The 19,902-nt window shown below is 43.9% G+C and overlaps 1 protein-coding gene across 1 annotated transcript in view; it reads right to left on the reverse strand.

The window, feature by feature from the left end:
• The window catches only part of NCOR1 (nuclear receptor corepressor 1), a 192,026-nt gene that overhangs the window by 109,415 nt on the left and 62,709 nt on the right, over positions 1–19,902 (reverse strand). The window contains 4 exon segments of the mRNA XM_087968131.1: positions 1,656–1,757; positions 8,167–8,221; positions 14,619–14,797; positions 16,864–16,954. Coding sequence (XP_087824257.1) covers positions 1,656–1,757; positions 8,167–8,221; positions 14,619–14,797; positions 16,864–16,954 — 427 coding nt within the window.

Genomic DNA, 19,902 nt, shown 5'->3' on the forward strand with positions numbered 1-19,902 from the left:
AGGTTGGTGGTTATTCATTAACCAGGTAAAAGCTTTAGCGGAATTCATCAAAATCTGGAGCTTGTAGTTGGAGGACTAAATTTTGAGAGTGAGGAAAGAGGAGACACAAATTGGTGTGCTGAATTGCAAACTCCGAACATGGTTACCTGCTCACCAGGTAAAAAGGAAATGACCTTGACGGAAATATATAAGTACTAAATGTTAGGGATAACATTGGTTACCTAACTTAGTTTGGATAAAAATAATATATAAACTATGTTAGTGAGTTTAAATGTATGTATCACTTTAAACTGTAAACCAAGTTTTTGGGTGCGGTTGTAAAATCACCATAAGAGGGAGCAAGAGAGCTCATTGTTTGTCCTGGCTTATACTGGAATGCTGACAATGATGGATTGATGGTGATAACTGCGTGTTTGCTGAGAGAAGAAAAGGGGTTTGATTTTTTCTTCATATCTCTGACTGCAAAGAGATATATCACTGGACTGATTGATTGTAAGTTTAATGAACTCTTTTCGACACTGGACTTTGCAAACTGAATAACCCCGGACTGACTGAACTTAGTGTATGACATATGGACTATTTGACTATGCTATAACTCTTGCTGGAATAAAAACTATTTAACTTGCACAGTGTATCTGTCTTACTGAGTGTAAGCTACTACAACGTTTTGTCTCACATATCTGCCTGCCTGCTAGACTGCCGTTGCACGTTCTGCTAGGGTGTATATCCCTAACACTACCACCAAGAGAAAAGGGATGAAGACTCCAGCCTTGGGAAGAGGGTTGGAGTAGAAGGCCTCCAAAAACTCTTCCGGCCCTAAGACCTTGCTGATTTAAAAGGGGTGGATTTCCACTCCCAGAATCCCCCAGCCAGCATGTTTTAAGAGGAGTGGATTTCAACTCCCAGAATTCCCAAATCAGCATGATTTAAGAGGGGTGGATTTCCAGCCTAGGCAAGAAACCCTACACCACTTCAGACAAATGGTTGTCCAATCTCTTATTAAAAACTTTCAGTCGTGGAGCATCCACAACTTCTGGAGGAGGCAAGTAGTTGCACTGGTTAATTGTTCTCCAAGTTCTTTCAAAATTAAACTAAATTAAAAGTTCTCCAAGAATATAATTTTTCATGAGGATTTTTTTCTGACCAAGAGTGACTGGCTGTGTCATTTTTCAGCTAACTGAGAATAATTTACTGCGGCGTCACCACCACGGACACGACAAACATGAGATCATTTTTTCTGACCGTTGCCCCTTTGAGAAACCGTTCAAAAAAATCTGATTTTCTTGCTTGTTTTTTTTTTCCAAAAAAAGAAACAATCCCACCCACTCATCTCCCAAATCCCAAGGGGTAGAACAGAAATAACAAGAGTTGGAAGGGACCTCGGAGGTCTTCTAGTCCACCCCCTTGCCTAGGCAGGAAAGCCTACACCGCTTCAGACAAAGGGTTATCCAACATCTTTTTTAAAAACTTCCAGTGTTGGAGCATTCACAACTTCTGGAGGAAAGTTGTTCCACTGGTTAGTTGTCCTCACTGTCAGCAAACCGCCATCTTGGCCTGATACAGGTGAATACATTCCAAAAGGAAGCATAATTTTTTTAAAAAAGCCTCTTCCACTGTCAGAACACCAGGGACTAGAAACTCCGAACGCAACTCACCTGGTTTCTCCCTCGCCGCTTGCCGTAGTTCCGTCGCACGAGGGCTTTGTAGTTCTCGTTTTTCTTGGTCAAGTAGTAATACAAGACGCAGTCCGGCACGTTCTGGAAAAGGCCAACGGGGAGACTGTTTTTAAAATAAGGAACTTTTCCTAAAAGCTGACGCAAGGCGAGACTCTTGTCTAACCTTCTGCGCAACAAACCACGATGTGCAAATAAACAGAGACCGCAGGACATCCGTTTCCCATCGGATGTTTGGGGGAAATATTTTTTTTCCTTGTCACTAAGAGCAGCTGGAATCACCGGGCCAAATAAGGGTTGTTGAGGTAATTCCCCGTTAGGAGAATGAGCGCATACAGGGAGACGTATTTGAGAGAAGTGTTTGAATAATACACACACAGAACACAGATACACTGTACAGTAAATGTAGGTTTTTACTTCCAGAAAGGTTTAAAGCAAAGTCCAAAATAGGCAGTCCAAAGTCATTCACAGGTAAATCAGTCAGTTTTTCAATCCAGGGATAATCCAGTAACAAATTCCAGTGTCAAAAACAGTTCAGTATCAGACTTACATTAAATCCAGTAATATCAGTCAATTAGGAAAAATGGAGGAACGGCAATACTTTCCAACAAAGGAAACAGAGATACACTCACACTCTCTTCTGAGACTCAGACTAAACAACCCAGGTTTCTGGCTCCATCTTATGGCCATTTGAGAAACCACACCGAATTACAGTTTTGCATTTTCTTAAAGATACAGTTTTAAAATGTTATCCTGGTTTATATATTTCTAACCCAAATAGCTGTTAGGTGACTTATATTCCTAACATTCTCCCCTTTGGGTAAGATAATATATACAACCTTACATTCTAAGTCCATAATCTTCACAGCACGCCTTATGCTTTATAGAGCCTTGGGCCTTTGTAAAATGATCTGCTATATTGTTTTCTGACATACAGTATTCTAGCTTAATCATCTTACTTTGCACACATTGTCTCACATTTAAATATCTTAAATCTGTGTGTTTCGTTCTTGTTTTAACAGCAATATTTGAAGCCATCTGTATTGCTGATTGGTTGTCTTCATAAACTACAATAGAATCTGTTATATTAATTCCCATATCAATTAATAATTGTTTATACAAAATTAAATCTGTACATAATAAAGACAAACATGAGAATTCAGCCTCCATTGTTGACAAACTTAGATGTTTCTGTCTAATAGATCTCCATCCAATCAATGCTTTTCCCAATAATACAGCAGTACCCGATATAGATTTTCGTGTATTTATGTCTGTAGCAAAACTTGCATCAGCATATGCAGTTAAATTCAGTTCATCTTTTGGCTCCAAACACAATGCATAATGCATTGTCTGTTTCAGATATCTTAACACAGGGGTCCCCAACCACGGTCCGCTGGACCGTGCACCGGTCCGTGGAACAAGTCCTACTGGGCACTGGTTTGGCGCCGCCATCTTGTTTTGATGAAAAGTGCTTCCGGTGAGCTCACCGGAAGCACTTTTCATCAAAACAAGATGGCGGCGCCCAGCTGATGTCAGTACCGGGCCGCGCCATAAAAAGGTTGGGGATACCGGGCCGGCGTAAAAGGTTGGGGATCACTGTCTTAACACACGTTTAGCAGCTTGCCAGTGCCTTTCAGTTGGCTCAGCGTTAAATCTCGCTAATCGATTAACACTGTATGCAATATCTGACCTTGACCAATTACTGAGATAAGATAAACTACCAATCAAGGACTGATAAATGTTTTTATCAAAAATAGGACTTTGAACATCACTATGGCTAAACTCCTGGCTCATTGGTGTCTTAGCTGGTTTACAAAGTTCCATTTTAAAACTTTTTAGTAATTGGTTAATTTTATCTGCCTGTGAGATCTTGTATCCTCCCCTAGTTCTATCTATCTTTAAACCAAGATATTGTTTGATTTCTCCTAATTGTTTTTTTTTTAATTTCTTTTCCAAGAGTGAGATTATTTTAGTAGCTTCTTGTTCAGTTTTGGTGATTAATGCTATGTCATCAGTAAATAACAATAATGAAACTACACCATTACTTTCTCTTTTAAACAAACACGGATCAGCCATGCCAGCTACAAAACCTATCTTAGTTAATTCTTTAACTATACATTGGTTCCACTCATATCCTGATTGCTTCAAACCATAAAGACTCTTTTTCAATTTCCAGCAATCATTATTATCAGTATTATCATTTTTGAGATCTAAAGGTTTCTTTAAATATATAGTGTGTTGCAATGGTGCATGCAGATATGCCGTCTCTACATTCAAATGATTTACAATGTATTTCTCCTTAGCTGCCCACACTAATGCTGCCCTTAATGTGGTAGCCTTCAGACTAGGTGCAAACACCTTATCGTAGTCATTTGCTGTCTCATTGAACCCTTGTGCTACTAACCTGGCTTTATGGATAACAGTCCCATCTACACCTGTCTTAAGCTTATATATCCATTTACATCTGATGGCATGTTTACCTGGTGGTAACTTAACATTTTCGTATACCTCCAGTCTTTTTAAAGATTCTAGTTCCTTGTCCATTGCTTTCTGCCAAGCAGCCTGATCCTTAGCAGGATACAGTTTTAGTTCACTATAATTACTTGGAATTGTATTCACTTGGCATACAACACTAGCCTGATATCTATCAGGTGGTCGTGTTACTCAGGTTGAACGTCTTGGTAATACAGGGCTTATTGGTGGACTTTCCTGTGCCACCTGCTCCTGTTCTTCTATTACCTCCTTTTCTTCCTCTTTAATGGCTATTTGTTGTTTACTGATATCATCTTTAGGGACTATTTGAGTGTCAATAATAATATCATTGCTGGATTCCTGTTCCAGTTTATCCCATCCAACGTGCTCAAGAAATTTTGCATTAGCACTGCAATAAACATGAGCTGTGCCTCGATTCCAGAATCTAAATGATCTATGATTGGCCTCATAACCCACAAAAAATAATTTCTTAGCTCTATGTTGCCCTTTCAGTCTTACTTGTGAGGGAATATGCACCCATGCTGGAGCTCCAAATGTGTGTAGATAACTTAAATTTGGCTTTCTGCCATGCCAACGAGTGAATGGCAATTCTCCAGTTGTTGTATTAACTACATTGTTCAAAACATGGTTACTACACATTATGGCTTCACCCCACAGTGTTTCAGGTAAACCTGAATCAGATAACGAGCCATGGCTTGTAATGTTTGCCCTCTTCATTCTATAAACGAGTTATGTTGTGGTCTGTAAGGTGCAGAACGTTTATGCTCAACACCAGCCAATTTCAGCATTGTTTGGAATCTTTTGTTAACAAATTCAGTCCCATTATCAGTTACTAAAGCAATTACTTTACTTTTCATTTTTCTCTCAGCAAACCTTAGCCAGTTAAAGAAATGTTGGAATGTTTCTGTTTTGTTTTTCATAAGATAGCAGAAACCGTATCGTGAGTAATGGTCTATAATACTCAAAATATAGCAGGCACCTCCTAAACTTGGTTTCTTAGGACCAATTATGTCAGCAAAAACAACCTCTAAAGGTTCTTTGGTCTTAAACCCATTTAGTCTGTTTGCTGGAGTAACCTTACTCTTTTCTTGACTACAAGCATTACAGTGTATATACTTGCTACAGGGTTTCAATTTTACTCCCTCTGCCAATTCAAGTTTGTTTGAGCATTTTGAAATTAATGTGCCCTAGACGTCTATGTAATAAATGTATACATTCATCATGTGGCTTAACATTGTTATAAACTGAGTTAGCCATCTTCAACTGGTCATCATGTGTACTGTATTTTATTGAGTTTTGTATTGGACTGTGTACAATATTGTGTTGTTGCATGTAGTGTATTGTATTGAGTTTTGTATTTTGTAGTGTTGTGTTGTTGTGTATTGTGTATTATTGGATTGGATTGACTTTTATATTGTACAGTATATTGTATTGTGTACAGTATTTTGTTATTGCATATTGTGTATCTTGTACAGTGCTGTGTTGCATATTGTGTATTATTGGATTGCATTTTGTATTGAGTTTTGTATTGTGTATTGTATTGTGTTGTTGCGTATTGTGTATTGCATTGACTTTTGTATTGTATATTTTGTGTACAGTATTTTGTTGTTGCATATTGTGTATTGTATTGATTGTATTTTGTAGTGTTGTGTTGTTGCATATTGTGTATTATTGTATTTTGTATTGAGTTTTCTATTGTGTACTGTGCTATGTTGTTGCGTATTGTGTATTGTATTGACTTGTATTGTGTATTGTATTGTATACTATATTGTGCTGTGGCACATTATGTATTGCATTGCATTGAGTTTTCTATTGTGTGGTGTTGTATTGTTGCATATTGTGTATTATTGTATTTACTGTATTGTACTGAATTGCATTGTATTGTATTATAACCTCCCTTTATTATTTCTACAAATAATCAAGGTGCTAAACATATCCAACACACCTTCCTCCTCCTATTTTCACCACAACAACCCTGTGAGGCAGGCTGGGCTGAGAGAGAGAGAGAGAGGGAGGGACTGGCCCAAAGTCACCCAGCTGTCTAACACGGGACTAGAACTTACCGTCTCCTGGTAATTGGCCCAAAGTCAACCAAGCTGGGTTTTACAGCTAAGGTGGAACTAGAATTCACTGTCTTGTGCAGGTGGATAAAATGCTGGCTTAGAAATCAGGACCCAGTGAGTTCTAGTCCCACTTTAAGGCATGAAAGCTGACTGGGTGACTTTCAGCCAATCGCTAGGAGACAGTGACTTCTAGTTCCGCCTTAGGCATGAAAGCCAGCTGGGTGGTTTTGGGTCAATCACCAGGCGACAGGGAGTTCTAGTCCTGCCTTAGACACGAAACCCATCTAGGTAACACTGGGCCCATCACCTGGAGATGGAGCTTCTACCTTAGGCATGAAAGACACCCGGGTGACTTTGGACTCTGTTACTCTCTCCTTCACACACCAGCCTACTTCACAGGGTTGTTGTTGTGGGAAAAGAAGGAATGAATGAATATCATGCATGTTTACCACCTTGGGTTATTTATAATAAAAGTGGAAATAAATAAAATAATAAAAGAATTAATATAAAATTATGTAAAATAAAATTAAAATATTAAAATTAAATTAAAATATTAAAATAAAATAATCTCTCTCTATAAAAGCGAAATAATCCCCCTCACGCATCATCACAAAATCTCCAGAACAGTAAAGCCTACAAACTTGAAATTTGGCCCGTAGGTTCCTCTTGGCTTCTAGGTGCTCACTAAGAAAGGATTTTTCAGAGCACTGACCCTCAGAGCATTAGTATTTCTTATATTATTATTATTATTAACACGCTCTGATGCTAAGGAGTCCTACTCCCCCTCCCCACCTGGAAAGAAATCTCTTCCAAATGCAAAACACCAGCAGAGGAGAGGAGTTTCAGTATAGTTGCAGAGCACCAAGCAGCTTTAGTGCAGAACAGTTGAGCTAAGCCACGCCCAGGCTCCTTGCTGTCTCCTTCCTGCTCACACAGCAAATCCTCTTTCAGTTTCCAAACAGCCCTCAACTCTCTCACACGCTGACAGGACACTAGCCAGATGAATACCCATGGATGCTGGTAGGCAGAGGCAGAATTTTCCCTCCCTTATTTTCCTCCCCAAAAACTAAGCCCGGTCACATCGTTTTGTAGCAAAGCATGGATATCTGTATCCAGCTACTAATGAAAAAAATAAAAAAAAATAAAAATTTCTGGTAATAAATAAAATAAAAAATAAAATAAAATAAAATAATAAAAAATAAAATAAAATAAAATAAAATAAAATAAAATAAAATAAAATAAAATAAATAAAATAAATAAAACAAAATAAATAAAATAAAATAAAAAAATAAAATAAAATAATAAAATAAAATAAAATAAAAAAATAAAATAAAATAAAATAAAATAATAAAATAATAATAAAATAATAATAAAATAATATAATAAAATAAAATAAAATAAATAAAATAAAATAAAATAATAAAATAAAATAAAATAAAATAAAATAAAATAATAAATAAAATAAAATAAAATAATAAAATAAAATAAAATAAAATAATAAAATAAAATAAATAAAATAAAAAAATAAAATAAAATAAAATAAAATAATAAAATAATAAAATAAAATAAAATAAAATAAAATAAAATAAAATAAAATAATAAAATAAAATAAAATAAAATAATAAAATAAATAAAATAAAATAAAATAAAATAATAAAATAAAATAAAATAAAATAAAATAAAATAAAATAAAATAAAATAAAATAAAATAAAATAAAATAAAATAAAATAAAATAAAATAAAATAAAATAAAATAAAATAAAATAAAATAAAATAAAATAAAATAAAATAAAATAAAATAAAATAAAATAAAATAATAATAAAATAATAAAATAAAAATAAAATAAAATGCAAGAAAAACGGATGAGGAAGACCACTGCTTGTGCTGTGCAGCTTCTGGCCTTATTGTCCTTCATGATACCAAAGCACCGTCTTACCTTTCTTTCCAAATAAGAAGCTATGAGGCCAAAGTTCTTAGGATGCTGGACAAACCTGTAATAAAAACAAGGAAAAGAGCCAGGTTTAGCCAACTCCCTGACGGACAAGACAGGCCTCCTGCTCCTCCTCCTTCACTCTGCAAATCCCATACTCCCTTCTTGCACTGATGATGTTCCCTAGTTGGGCCATGAAACGTCTGCAAGAAAACCCCAAACCCCCAAGGACCCCATACTTAAATGCTCTTTTCAGGTAGACCTTAAACACTTCCAAATTCAGCTGCCAACTTGACACTCAAGCAAATTATCTCGGACCACGGAGGTCCCACTTGGAGGAGAAGACCTCGTCTCCATTTTCCTCCCAATCTTCATCACGGCTCTTGACCAAGCCATCCCAGATCTTCCCACAAAGCATGGGGGGGGGAGAATAAGTCTTCCAACTGTTCCTCAGAGTTATGACTGTCTCAGCATGCCGACAGTCATGTGTTCAAAATTCAGGCAGTCCTCAACTTACAACACTTCTTTTTAGGGACCGTTCAAGTTACAACAGCACTGAAAAAGGTGACTTATGACCCGTTTCTCACGCTTACAACCGTGACGGCATCCCCAGGGTCATGTGATTTATATTCGGACGCTTGGCCACTGGCTCGTATTTATGACGGTCGCAGTGATCCCGGGGTCATGCGATCCCCTTTCGCAACCTTCTGACAAGCGAAGTTAAGAGGGGGGGGGTGTTAGCCGGTCCTTTGGATGATCGTATGCCGAGATACAAACCGACAACCATCTAGGTTTGAAGTCCTATTTGTACACATGACGCACATCCCATCCGGCGATAACGGGTTTAAATTCCGATCCAGGTTAGCACTGGGAGCGCTTGCCTTCCAGCGCCATTTACAGTATTACCCCACCCATCTAATCGCAGCTAACTCCTGCGAACCTCCCCTACGTTATGTTCCCAATTGCCTCCCATTTCCTAAGATGATTATCCATGGTTTATAGCAATAGCAAGAGCACTTAGACTTATATACTGCTTTATAGTGCTTCCCAGCCCTCTCTAAGCGGTTTACAGAGCCAGCCTCTTGCCCCCAACAATCCGAGTCCTTATTTTACCAACTTTGGAAGGAGGGAAGGCTGAGTTGACCTTGAGCCAGTCAGGATCTAACTTCCTTCTTGTTTTCCTTCCTTCCTTCCTTCCTTCCTTCCTTCCTTCCTTCCTTCCTTCCTTCCTTCCTTCCTTCCTTCCTTCCTCCTCCCTCCTCCCTCCCTCCCTCCCTTCCTTCTCCTTGTTTCCCTTCCTTCCTTTCCCTTCCTTCCTTCTCCTTGTCCTTTCTTCTTGTTTCCCCTCCTTCCTTCTCCTTGTTTTCCTTCCTTCCTTCCTTCCTTCCTTCTTGTTTTCCTTCCTTCCTTCTCTTTTCCCTTTCTTCTTGTTTCCCCTCCTTCCTTCTCGTTTTCCTTCCTTCCTTCCTTCCTTCCTTCCTTCCTTCCTTCCTTCCTTCCTTCCTTCCTTCCCTTCCTTCCTTTCTCGTTTTCCTTCCTTCCTTCTCTTTTCCCTTTCTTCTTGTTTCCCCTCCTTCCTTCTCCTTGTTTTCCTTCCTTCCTTCCTTCCTTCCTTTCCTCTTGTTTCCCCTCCTTCCTTCTCCTTGTTTTCCTTCCTTCCTTCCTTCCTTTCCCTTCTTCCTTCCCCTTGTTTTCCTTCCTTCCTTCTCTTTTCCCTTTCTTCGTTTCCCCTCCTTCCTTCTCCTTGTTTTCCTTCCTTCTTCCTTCCTTCCTTCCTTCTCCTTGTTTTTTCCTTCCTTCCTTCCTTCCTTCCTTCCTTCCTTCCTTCCTTCCTTCCTTCCTTCCTTCTCGTTTTCCTTCCTTCCTTCTCTTTTCCCTTTCTTCTTGTTTCCCCTCCTTCCTTCTCCTTGTTTTCCTTCCTCCTCCCTCCCTCCCTCCCTGTTTCCTGTCCTTCCTTCCCAATAGCACATAGACTTATATACCGCTTCACAGTGCTTTACAGCCCACTCTAAGCAGTTTACAGAACCAGCCTCTGGCCCCCAACAATCTGGGTCCTCATTTGACCCACCTCAGAAGGATGGAAGGCTGGGTTGACTTTGAGCCGGTCAGGGTCGAACTGGTGGCTGTGGGCAGAGTGAGCCTGAAAATACTACATTCTAGATTCGATCTGCCAAATTGCAGGCAGCTGGCTGCAGCAGAAGTAGCTTGCAGTACCGCACTCTAACCACTGCGCCACAGAGGCTCCCTATCCCTGTATTCTGCCTACTTTGCTCTTAATACTACCGTTCTCTCGTAATACTACTATTCTCCAACAATACGGCCTCCACCAATAGGAAGGCCCAGCGTGATTTCTAGGCATGAGGTGAAATTAAGCCCCAAAATTTAGCCTATTTAATCCATGTAGTTTCGCCATTTCTCACATCGCTCGTTAGAACGACACGAGGTGAAGAGAAATGGGTGGGGAAAGGCAGGGGGATGGGGAGAAAACTTGCCTTTAGGAGGGCCCTGCAGGTCGCTCTAGGCTAGAATACCCCGATAGTCGATAGAAGCTCCTGAAGGCAGAGTGCCCAGCTGCTTTCCGGGCGGCGTGGCTGCCCGTGTCCCCCGCCTTTAGGCAGTCTCTTTTGGACGATGGAAGCTCCCTCAAGTGCAGTCACCAGCCACTTCGATCGGCCGGTAGAAGCGGCCTCGGGCGAGCGCACACACACTCCCCTCCGCGAGGCTGTTTTTATCGGCCGATCGAAATGGCTGGTGACTGCCCTTGGGAGCTTCCATCGCCCAAAAGACATTGCCTAATGGCGAGGGGACACGGGCAGCCACGCCGCCCGAAGCGGCTGGGCACTCTGCCTTCAGGAGCTTTCTGGCCGGCCGATAGAAACGGCTCGCAGCGAGGGAGTGTGCATGGGCGCTCACCCCGAGGCTGTTTCTATCGGCCGATCGAAATGGCTGGTGACTGCCCTTGGGGAGCTTCCATCGCCCGAAAGACATTGCCTAATGGCGAGGGGACACGGGCAGCCACGCCCGCCCCGAAGCGGCTGGGCACTCTGCCTTCGGGAGCTTTCGTCGGCCGATAGAAGCGGCCTCGCGGCGAGGGGAGTGTGTGTGTGCACGCCACCCCGAGGCCCCTTCTACGGCCGATCGAAGTGGCTGGTGACTGCCCTTGGGGAACTTCCATTGCCCAAAAGACACTGCCTAATGGCGAGGGGACACGGGCAGCCCGCCTTGCCCCGAAGCACACACACACTCCCTCGCCGCAAGGCCGCTTCTATCGGCAGACGAAAGCTCCCTTGAAGGCAGAGTCCCCAGCCACTTCAGGGCAAGGCGTGGCTGCCCATGTCCACTCGCCTTTAGGGCAGTCTCTTTCGGGTGATGGAAGCTCCCCAAGTGCAGTCACCAACACTCTGATCGGCCGGCACTCTGATCGCGGCGAGGGGAGTGTGTGTGCGCGCTCGCCCGAGGCCGCTTCTACCGGCCGATCAAAGTGGCTGGTAACTGCACTTGGGGAGCTTCCATCGCCCGAAAGAGACTGCCTACAAGGCGAGTGGACACGGGCAGCCACGCCACGCCCTGAAGCGGCTGGGGACTCTGCCTTCGGGAGCTTTCATTGGCCGATAGAAGCAGCCTCGCAGCGAGGTACATGCGTATGGGCCGCTCTAGGTTGGGGAGGAAATTAAGTCACCCCCGAAAAGACGGCCTAGCCGTTTTTTCCATTGGTCAAAAAAAATAAAATAAGGCCCGGCCTTATTTTGTGAGAAACATGGTACCTATCACCGATCCCCTCTACTCCCCATATCCACCCCGTGACATAAAATGAGGCGTTCCCACCTCAGTAGAAACCGGCCAACCCCACAAAATGTCAATTGGGAATCGGAGTCATCTGCAAGCACTTCCTCTGGGGATTCCCATTCAGCTTCTGACTCCTAGCCAGCATTGTGAGGTAACGTCACAGGGGTTTCCACAGGGCAGCCCCCGACTCCCTGCCGGACGACACCAACTCTCTGCGAACGCCCCTCATGGATCCAAAGTTAGTGTCTTTGTTGCCGGCGGGCGCAGTTGCATATGGAGCCCGACAGGGGGAAAGCCAGATTCACTTAACGACCTTGTGACTCACTTAACAACTTAGCAGGGGCTCGCTGAACTCACTGGGGCAAGAAAATGGGGCAAAGCTCACTTAACAAATGTCTCACCGAACAACAGAAATGTTGGTGCTCCTTGAGGTCGTAAGTCGAGGACCACCTGTATTTACAACGTTCGTGGCATCCCAGGGTCACCGGACTGGACTAGAAGCCCTCCAAGGTGGATTGGCACTGGAGACCTTCCCAGCCAACTTCCGACAAGCAAAGTCGGCGCGGGAAGCCTGATTCGCCTAACGACCGCATGAATTCACTTAACAACCATAGCGATTCGCCCAATGACCATGTCTGATCCGCCGACAGCATGTGGAGACGGCAGCAGAGTCGGGCAATGGGAAGGAACATGAGCCAGTCCGGGAGTCTGGGGAGGGCTCGGACGAGGGTCCTGCGTCAGATACAGAGATGGGGCCACGGCCATCTGGGAGTTATGTGCTGACTCTGGAGCCTCCAGAATCTGACAGCAGCGAGGCAGAGGAACAGAGGGAGCCTGTTCCCAGTGCGTGCATGCACAGAGCTGCCGGAAGGCAAGAACAGTTAAGACAAAAGAGGCAACTTGGGAGTAAGGCTTGGAGGTGATTGGCCCCTCCCATAAGCCATAGAGGAGGAGCAAAGGGACAGGAGCCCTTTGCAGGAAGCAACTTTGTTCCTTCTGGTGGGTTTAAAGTCTGAAACGCCGTTTGGCCTTGTACAGCTAATTGGCCATTTAGTCATTGGCAGCATTTCAAGGGAGATAAAGGTGGGTGCTTATCAGCTGTCAGCGTTCTAGAGAACCTCCATTCCAATCAGTAACGTGATAATCTCAAAAGTACCTTTATTAGAACAGCACCTGGCACGTCTGTGAAATTTCGAAACTAAAAATTTCCCCGACTTCCCACAATGTCCCAAACTACAAACCATCCCCTTTTCCCTCATTGTCACATCCCATGAACCAATCCCAAAGTAAGTTCCTGCGCCACACTCTTTGTCCTTGAACTAACACAAAGAATTCTATTTTGTCTACTTAGAGCTACTCAATCAAAACCACACACCCTTCCCACTTTCTCAAGCTATGTGGCAGCGATGAATAAAGGATTCCAAAGCTGACATCGGCCTTATCCCGAAGGACTTTGGCCGACTTCCGCTGGACTGTCAACAAACCTGTTCGGGACTCATTACGGGCTGGGAATGACGATATAATTCCCAGCCGTTGAAAGAAAGCAAAAGGGACTAACGTGTGTTAGTTAGTGTCTCAGGAAGCCTGGGTCAGAACAGACCAGGCCCTGAAAAAAATTGGTAAAATATTAGCAACCGCCTCAGTTAGCGGAGAGAAATCCCAATCCCGAATGTGACTGTAACGTTGAGGGCTATCATTATACACCTTATGCCAGGGGTCCCCAACCACCGGTCCGCGGACCGGCACCGGTCCGTGGAACAAGTCCTACCGGGCGCTGGTTTGTTGGCGCCGCCATCTTTTTGATGAAAGTGCTTCCGGTGAGCTTTTCGGGTAGAAAGCTCACCGGAAGCACTTTTTCATCAAAAAGATGGCGGCGTTAGCGCTTCCGTGAGCTTTTCCGGTAGAAAGCTCACCGGAAGCACTTTTCATCAAAAAGATGGCGGCGCCAGCGCTTCCGGTGAGCTTTTCCGGGTAGAAAGCTCACCGGAAGAAGCACTTTTTCATCAAAAAGATGGCGGCGCCAGCGCTTCCGGTGAGCTTTTCCGGTAGAAAGCTCACCGGAAGCACTTTTCATCAAAAAGATGGCGGCGCCAGCGCTTCCGTGAGCTTTTCCGGTAGAAAGCTCACCGGAAGCACTTTTCATCAAAAAGATGGCGGCGCCTAGCGCTCCGTGAGCTTTTCCGGGTAGAAAGCTCACCGGAAGCACTTTTCATCAAAAAGATGGCGGCGCCAGCGCTTCCGGTGAGCTTTTCCGGTAGAAAGCTCACCGGAAGCACTTTTCATCAAAAAGATGGCGGCGCCAGCGCTTCCGGTGAGCTTTTCCGGGTAGAAAGCTCACCGAAGCACTTTTTCATCAAAAAGATGGCGGCGCCAGCGCTTCCGTGAGCTTTTCCGGTAGAAAGCTCACCGGAAGCACTTTTTCATCAAAAAGATGGCGGTGCCAGCGCTCTGGTGAGCTTTTCCGGTAGAAAGCTCACCGGAAGCACTTTTCATCAAAAGATGGCGGCGCCCAGCTAATGCGGTACCGGGCCGCGCCATAAAAAAGGTTGGGGATCACTGCCTTATGCAGCGGAGGTAGCACAAAGGCAGCACAAGACTTGGGTTGTCCCCCAGCGGTGCTTCCCTCCCCCAGACAAAAAAAAAGGGGGAGGGGAAACAAGGAGAAACGTTACTTTTCTTTGAAGATCTCCTTCTCGTGATCCGTCCAGACGTTCATGAACTGCCGGTCCTTGTAGACCTTCATGGGATCCTCCATCAGCCCGTTCATGTTGATGAACTTCACCCGTCTCTGCTCGGCATCGAACATCATGGGGGGAATGACGGACAGCTGGCGCATTTGCTTCTCGTTGTTCTAGAAGCGGGATGGGGGGAGGGGGAGGAAGAAGAGAAGGGGAAGGGAGAGACACGGGGAACCCTGAGTGCATCGTTTCTGCCTCTGCTGAGTGGGCCCACATCAGGCCTGGCAGATCTCCCGGTTAGAGAAAAGAGAGAAAGAGAATCACGGAGTGGGAAGGGACCTCCGAGGTCATCTAGTCCAATCCCCTGCACAAGCAGGAGACCAGACCTACACCATTTCAGACCAATAGGTTGTCCAGTCTCTTCTTTTAAAAAACATCCAGCGAGGAAGCACTCACAACTTCTGGAGATTAACCTTTCCATTGGGTGATTGTTCTCATTGTTGAGAAAGAGAGAAAGAGAGAAAGAGAGAGAGAGAGAGAGAGAGAGAGAGAGAGAGAGAGAGAGAGAAAGAAAGAAAGAAAGAAAGAAAGAAAGAAAGAAAGAAAGAAAGAAAGAAAGAAAGAAAGAAAGAAAGAAAGAAAGAAAGGGGAGGGAGGGAGGGGGGAGACGGGGGAGATGAGAGGCAGAGGAGAGGAGAGGAGAGGAAGGGAGAAGAAAAAGAAGGAGGGAGGGAGGAAGAAAGGAGAAAAAGAGGGAGGAAGGAAGGAAGGAAATAAGAGGAGGGAGGAAGGAAAGAAAGAGAAAAAGAGGAGGCAGGAAGGGAGGGAGGAGAAAAAGAGGGAGGGAGGGAAGGAGGGAGGGAGGAAGAAAGGAGAAAAAGAGGGAGGGAGGGAAGAAAAAGGAGAAAAGAGAGGGAGGGAAGGAGGAAGAAAGGAGAAAAAGAGGGAGGGGGAAGGTAGAAGGAAGAAAGGGAGGGAGGGGGAAAAAGGGGAGGGAGGAAGGAAGGAAAGAAAAAGAGGAGGGAGGAAGGAAAGAAAAGAAAAAGAGGAGGGAGGAAGGAGGAAGATGGAAGGAAGGAAGGAAGATAGAAGGGAAGGAAGGAAGGAAAAAAGGGAGGGAGGGAGGAAGAAAGGAGAAAAAGAGGGAGGGAGGGAAGAAGAAAGGAGAAAAAGAGGGAGGAAAGGAGGGAAGGAGGAAGAAAGGGGGAAAAGAGGGAGGGAGGGAGGTGGAAGGAAGGAAAGGAGAAAAGAGGGAGGGAGGAAGGAAGGAAAAAAAGAGGAGGGAGGAAGGAAAGAGAAAAAGAGGAGGAAGGAAAGAAAGAGAAAAAGAGTAGGCAGGAAGGGAGGAAGGAGAAAAAGAGGGAGGGAGGGAAGGAGGGAAGGAGGAAGAAAGGAAAAAGAGGGAGGGAGGAAGAAAGAAAGGAGAAAAAGAGGGAGGGAAGGAGGAAGAAAGGGGAAAAGAGGGAGGGAGGGAGGTGGAAGGAAGGAAAGGAGAAAAAGAGGTAGGGAGGAAGGAAGGAAAAAAGAGGAGGGAGGAAGGAAAGAGAAAAAGAGGAGGGAGGAAGGAAAGAAAGAGAAAAAGAGTAGGCAGGAAGGGAGGAAGGAGAAAAAGAGGGAGGGAGGGAAGGAGGAAGAAAGGAAAAAAAGAGGGAGGGAGGGAGGAAGAAAGGAGAAAAAGGGAGGGAGGAAGGTAGAAGGAAGGAAGGAAAGAAGGAGAAAAGAGGGAGGGAGGGAGGGAGGAAGGAAAAAGAGGAGGGAGGAAGGAAAGAAAGAGAAAAAGAGGAGGCAGGAAGGGAGGAAGGAGAAAAAGAGGGAGGGAGGGAGGGAGGAAGGAGGGAGGAAGGAAGGAAGGAAGGAAGGAAGAGGAGGGAAGAAGGAAGGAAGGAGAAAAAGGAGAGAGGGAGGGAGGAAGGACAATCATTATCTCCCCCAATAGCGTGTGATTCACTTAACAACTCTAGTGATTCGAATAACTGCCCCCCCAAAAAAAACCTTGTAAAACTAGCTATGACTCACTTAACCACCCCAGCTGGCTTCACAATGGAAATTCTGATCCCAAAGGACTCCCCCATACCAAACCCTTGGTTTTTATTTATTTCATTTTTCCAGCTCTAGCAATGACCCAACTGCTTAAAAAAAACAAAAAAACCCAGCAACAACCTTCCAGAGAGAGATCTGGGGCACAGCGTCTCCCCCTTCGCCCTTCCCCAAACCTTCCGGGGAAAGCGGCCGCTCTCACCTCCTGTTCCGACAGCCCGTCAATGATCTCGGAGATTTCGTGTTCACTCCGAGCGATGGTGGCCGAAAGGCCGGTCCCTCTTTGGCCAACCCTGCAGAGGTGGCACAAGGGTTAAGAAGGTTAAGAAGAAACTTTGGATTAAAGGCTGTTGGGGTTTGTATTGATGTGTAAGTCCTCGATGTCAGGGTTCCGACGGATGCTCTAATTAATTCATGAGCCCAGTTTCAAAAGAAATCCAATTATTTATGAGGAACAACATGTCGGCACTTTCCCTAGTGCAGTCGGCTCTGTCATGCCCCTGTTGGAATCTGATTCTGAGGGGGAGGCCGAGCAGGAAGTGCGAGCGTGGCTCCGGTGGCTGTGGAGGAAACTGGGGAAGGGCACAGTTGGCTGGACATTCAGAGGAAGACCCAGGCCCATCTCCTCTTCATCCTAGGGCATGCAGGGAGGAACGGAGAAGGGAGCAACCCGGGTTACGGGGGAGAAAAGGGCCCTGATTCCCTTCATTAGCCGCAGCTGGGAAAACAGGATAAAAGGGGGGTTTGCACACAGCACCTTGCTGGAAGCAAAGCGTGCATTATCTTTGTTTGTCAAGTCTTATCTGGGTTCTGGCGTCCTCCCAACTGTGTGTGTTTCGTTATCTTTTGAAATCTGCAATTCCTCATCCTGCCCTGTCTCATTAATTGCTGCAGGGTGGTTTGTGTTGGTTTTTTATTTATAATTTATATGTACTTTGGGTTCAGACTGAGTTTCTTCCCTTTGAAGACTGTTCTTCCGAGAGTTTTTTCTCTCTCCAGCGGATGATAATTGGACATTGGGGGCCCAGTTGGAGGAATTAAAGGGACTTTACCTACTTTTGTGACTTTGTTGCTTTTGTGCCACGTCCCGGGTCATCACAGGCTCTGTCCTACGTAATTTACTGCCCACCTATGACCCTGTTTCCCCCCCTCCTCCCAGGGTGTGTCATAAATCACATTCTCCAACCAGAGGTGTGTCATAAATCACATTCTCCAACGGAGGTGTGTCATAAATCACATTCTCCAACGGAGGTGTGTCATAAATCACATTCTCCAACGGAGGTGTGTCATAAATCACATTCTCCAACGGAGGAGTGTCATAAATCACATTCTCCAACGGAGGAGTGTCATAAATCACATTCTCCAACAGAGCAGTTTCCCGGGCTGTAGAAAACATGAGCCTCCAGCTTGCTCTAATAACCTTGGATACAATCTGGAGAAAAGTATGCGTGGAATGTGCTTCTGATCATAGCAACCGAGCTTCTCGATCAGTTGTCCCCCCACTCCTGCCTATGGCAACTCGAGAGCAGGCCAGGAATGTTTTACGAGTTGACACTTGACTTACAACCTGTGATGATCCGGGAAGCAGCACACACGTAACAAAGTCCAAAACGTAAAGAAATATCCTTGAATGCCTCCAACTTGGCCCCAATGTTCAATTATTCTCAGTTGGAGATTAAACTCTTTCCAAAATAGTCTCCAAAAGAAAGAAATACAGTGCAAACTCAAAGAACAGATAACGGAGAAATAAAAAAAAAACCAAAACAAATCGCACTGAAGGAATTTCCACGACAGACCAGGATAATTAATTACAAACTTCAAGAAGATAACAAGGCACAGTCCGTTGTAAGAATGCCAACCAAGATCAACCTCAGCCAGAAATAAAACACGCTTTGCTTCTAGCAACACTGTGTTTTAAACGCCCCTCCTATATACTATTCCCCCCCAGCTGCAGCCAATGAGGGGGATCATGGCCGCTTCCTCTCCCATTAGCCATATTGCTCCCTTCTCCGTTCTTCCCTGCGTGCCCTAGGATGAAGAGGGGATGGGCCTGAGTCTTCCTCTGGCTGCTGAGCCGGCCTCTGCCCTTCCCCAGCCTCCTCCACAACCTCCAGAGCCCCACTTCCACTCCCTGTCGGCTGTTCCTCCTCTCCCTCAGAGTCAGACTCCAACAGGGGCATGACACAACCGTTCGTTTAGTGACCGTTCAAAGTGATGATGGCACTGAAAAAAAGGGACTTAGGACCATTTCCCACACTTACGACAGTTGCAGCATCGCCGTGGCCAGGTGGTCAAAATTTGGATGCTTGGCAACTGGCATGTACTTATGACGGTTGTATCATCCCAAGGTCACGTGACCAACTTTTGTGACCTTCTCACAAGGCAAGTCAATGGGGAAGCCAGACTCACTTAATGACTGTGACTAAGATAACAAATGCGGTGATTCATTTAACAACCGCAGCAAGAACAGTCGTAAAAGAAGGCAAAATTCACTTAACAAATTTCTCACTTAGCAACATAAATTTCAGGCTCAATTGTGGTCGTTAAGTCGAGGACTTTCTGTATTCTCATTGGGCTTGTGTTATTATTCTGTTTCTGTTCCTACGTCTGTTCACTCTATCATTGTAAACCGCCTAGAGTAGCCTCTTAGTGAGACAGCAAATAAATTAAATTAAATTAAAAATTAAATTAAATTAAAAATTAAATTAAATTAAATATTAAATTAAATATTAAATTAAATTAAATTAAATTATTAAATTAAATTAAATTAAATTTAAATAAATAGTTTAATATTAAATTAAATAAATCTTTACTTAATAAAGATTTAACAAATACATCTTTAATAAAGATTAAACATCTTTAGATAAATTCTAAAGATTAAAGAAATTAGAGAAATAAGTAAACCATTTATTCCATTTTAATTTAAATCAACCTTTCATGAATAAAAATTGAATACGTAAATGTTTATTTAACAAAGATTAAAGGCCTTTAGTTTAAAGATTAAAGAGCTAAGGATTAAATATTAATTGAGCGAAAGGAAAAAAAAAACATTTATTTAATTTTAAACTGAATATTTTTTATTTAATTTTAAGGGATGAATCGGGCCGAGAGCCATCCTAGTCCTAACTTCTGCATTTGGAGATCGGGAGCCACGGCAGAAAAAGGCCCGAAGCCCTTGGCCAGAGGGGACCCCCCCAATGTACCCCTCCTGCCTGAGCATGGGATGGGATGGGCGCAGGTG

This window comes from Notechis scutatus, chromosome 1, assembly GCF_049901735.1.
Source record: "Notechis scutatus isolate UNSWTSFEM ecotype Mainland chromosome 1, rNotScu1.2, whole genome shotgun sequence".
NCBI lineage: Eukaryota > Metazoa > Chordata > Lepidosauria > Squamata > Elapidae > Notechis > Notechis scutatus.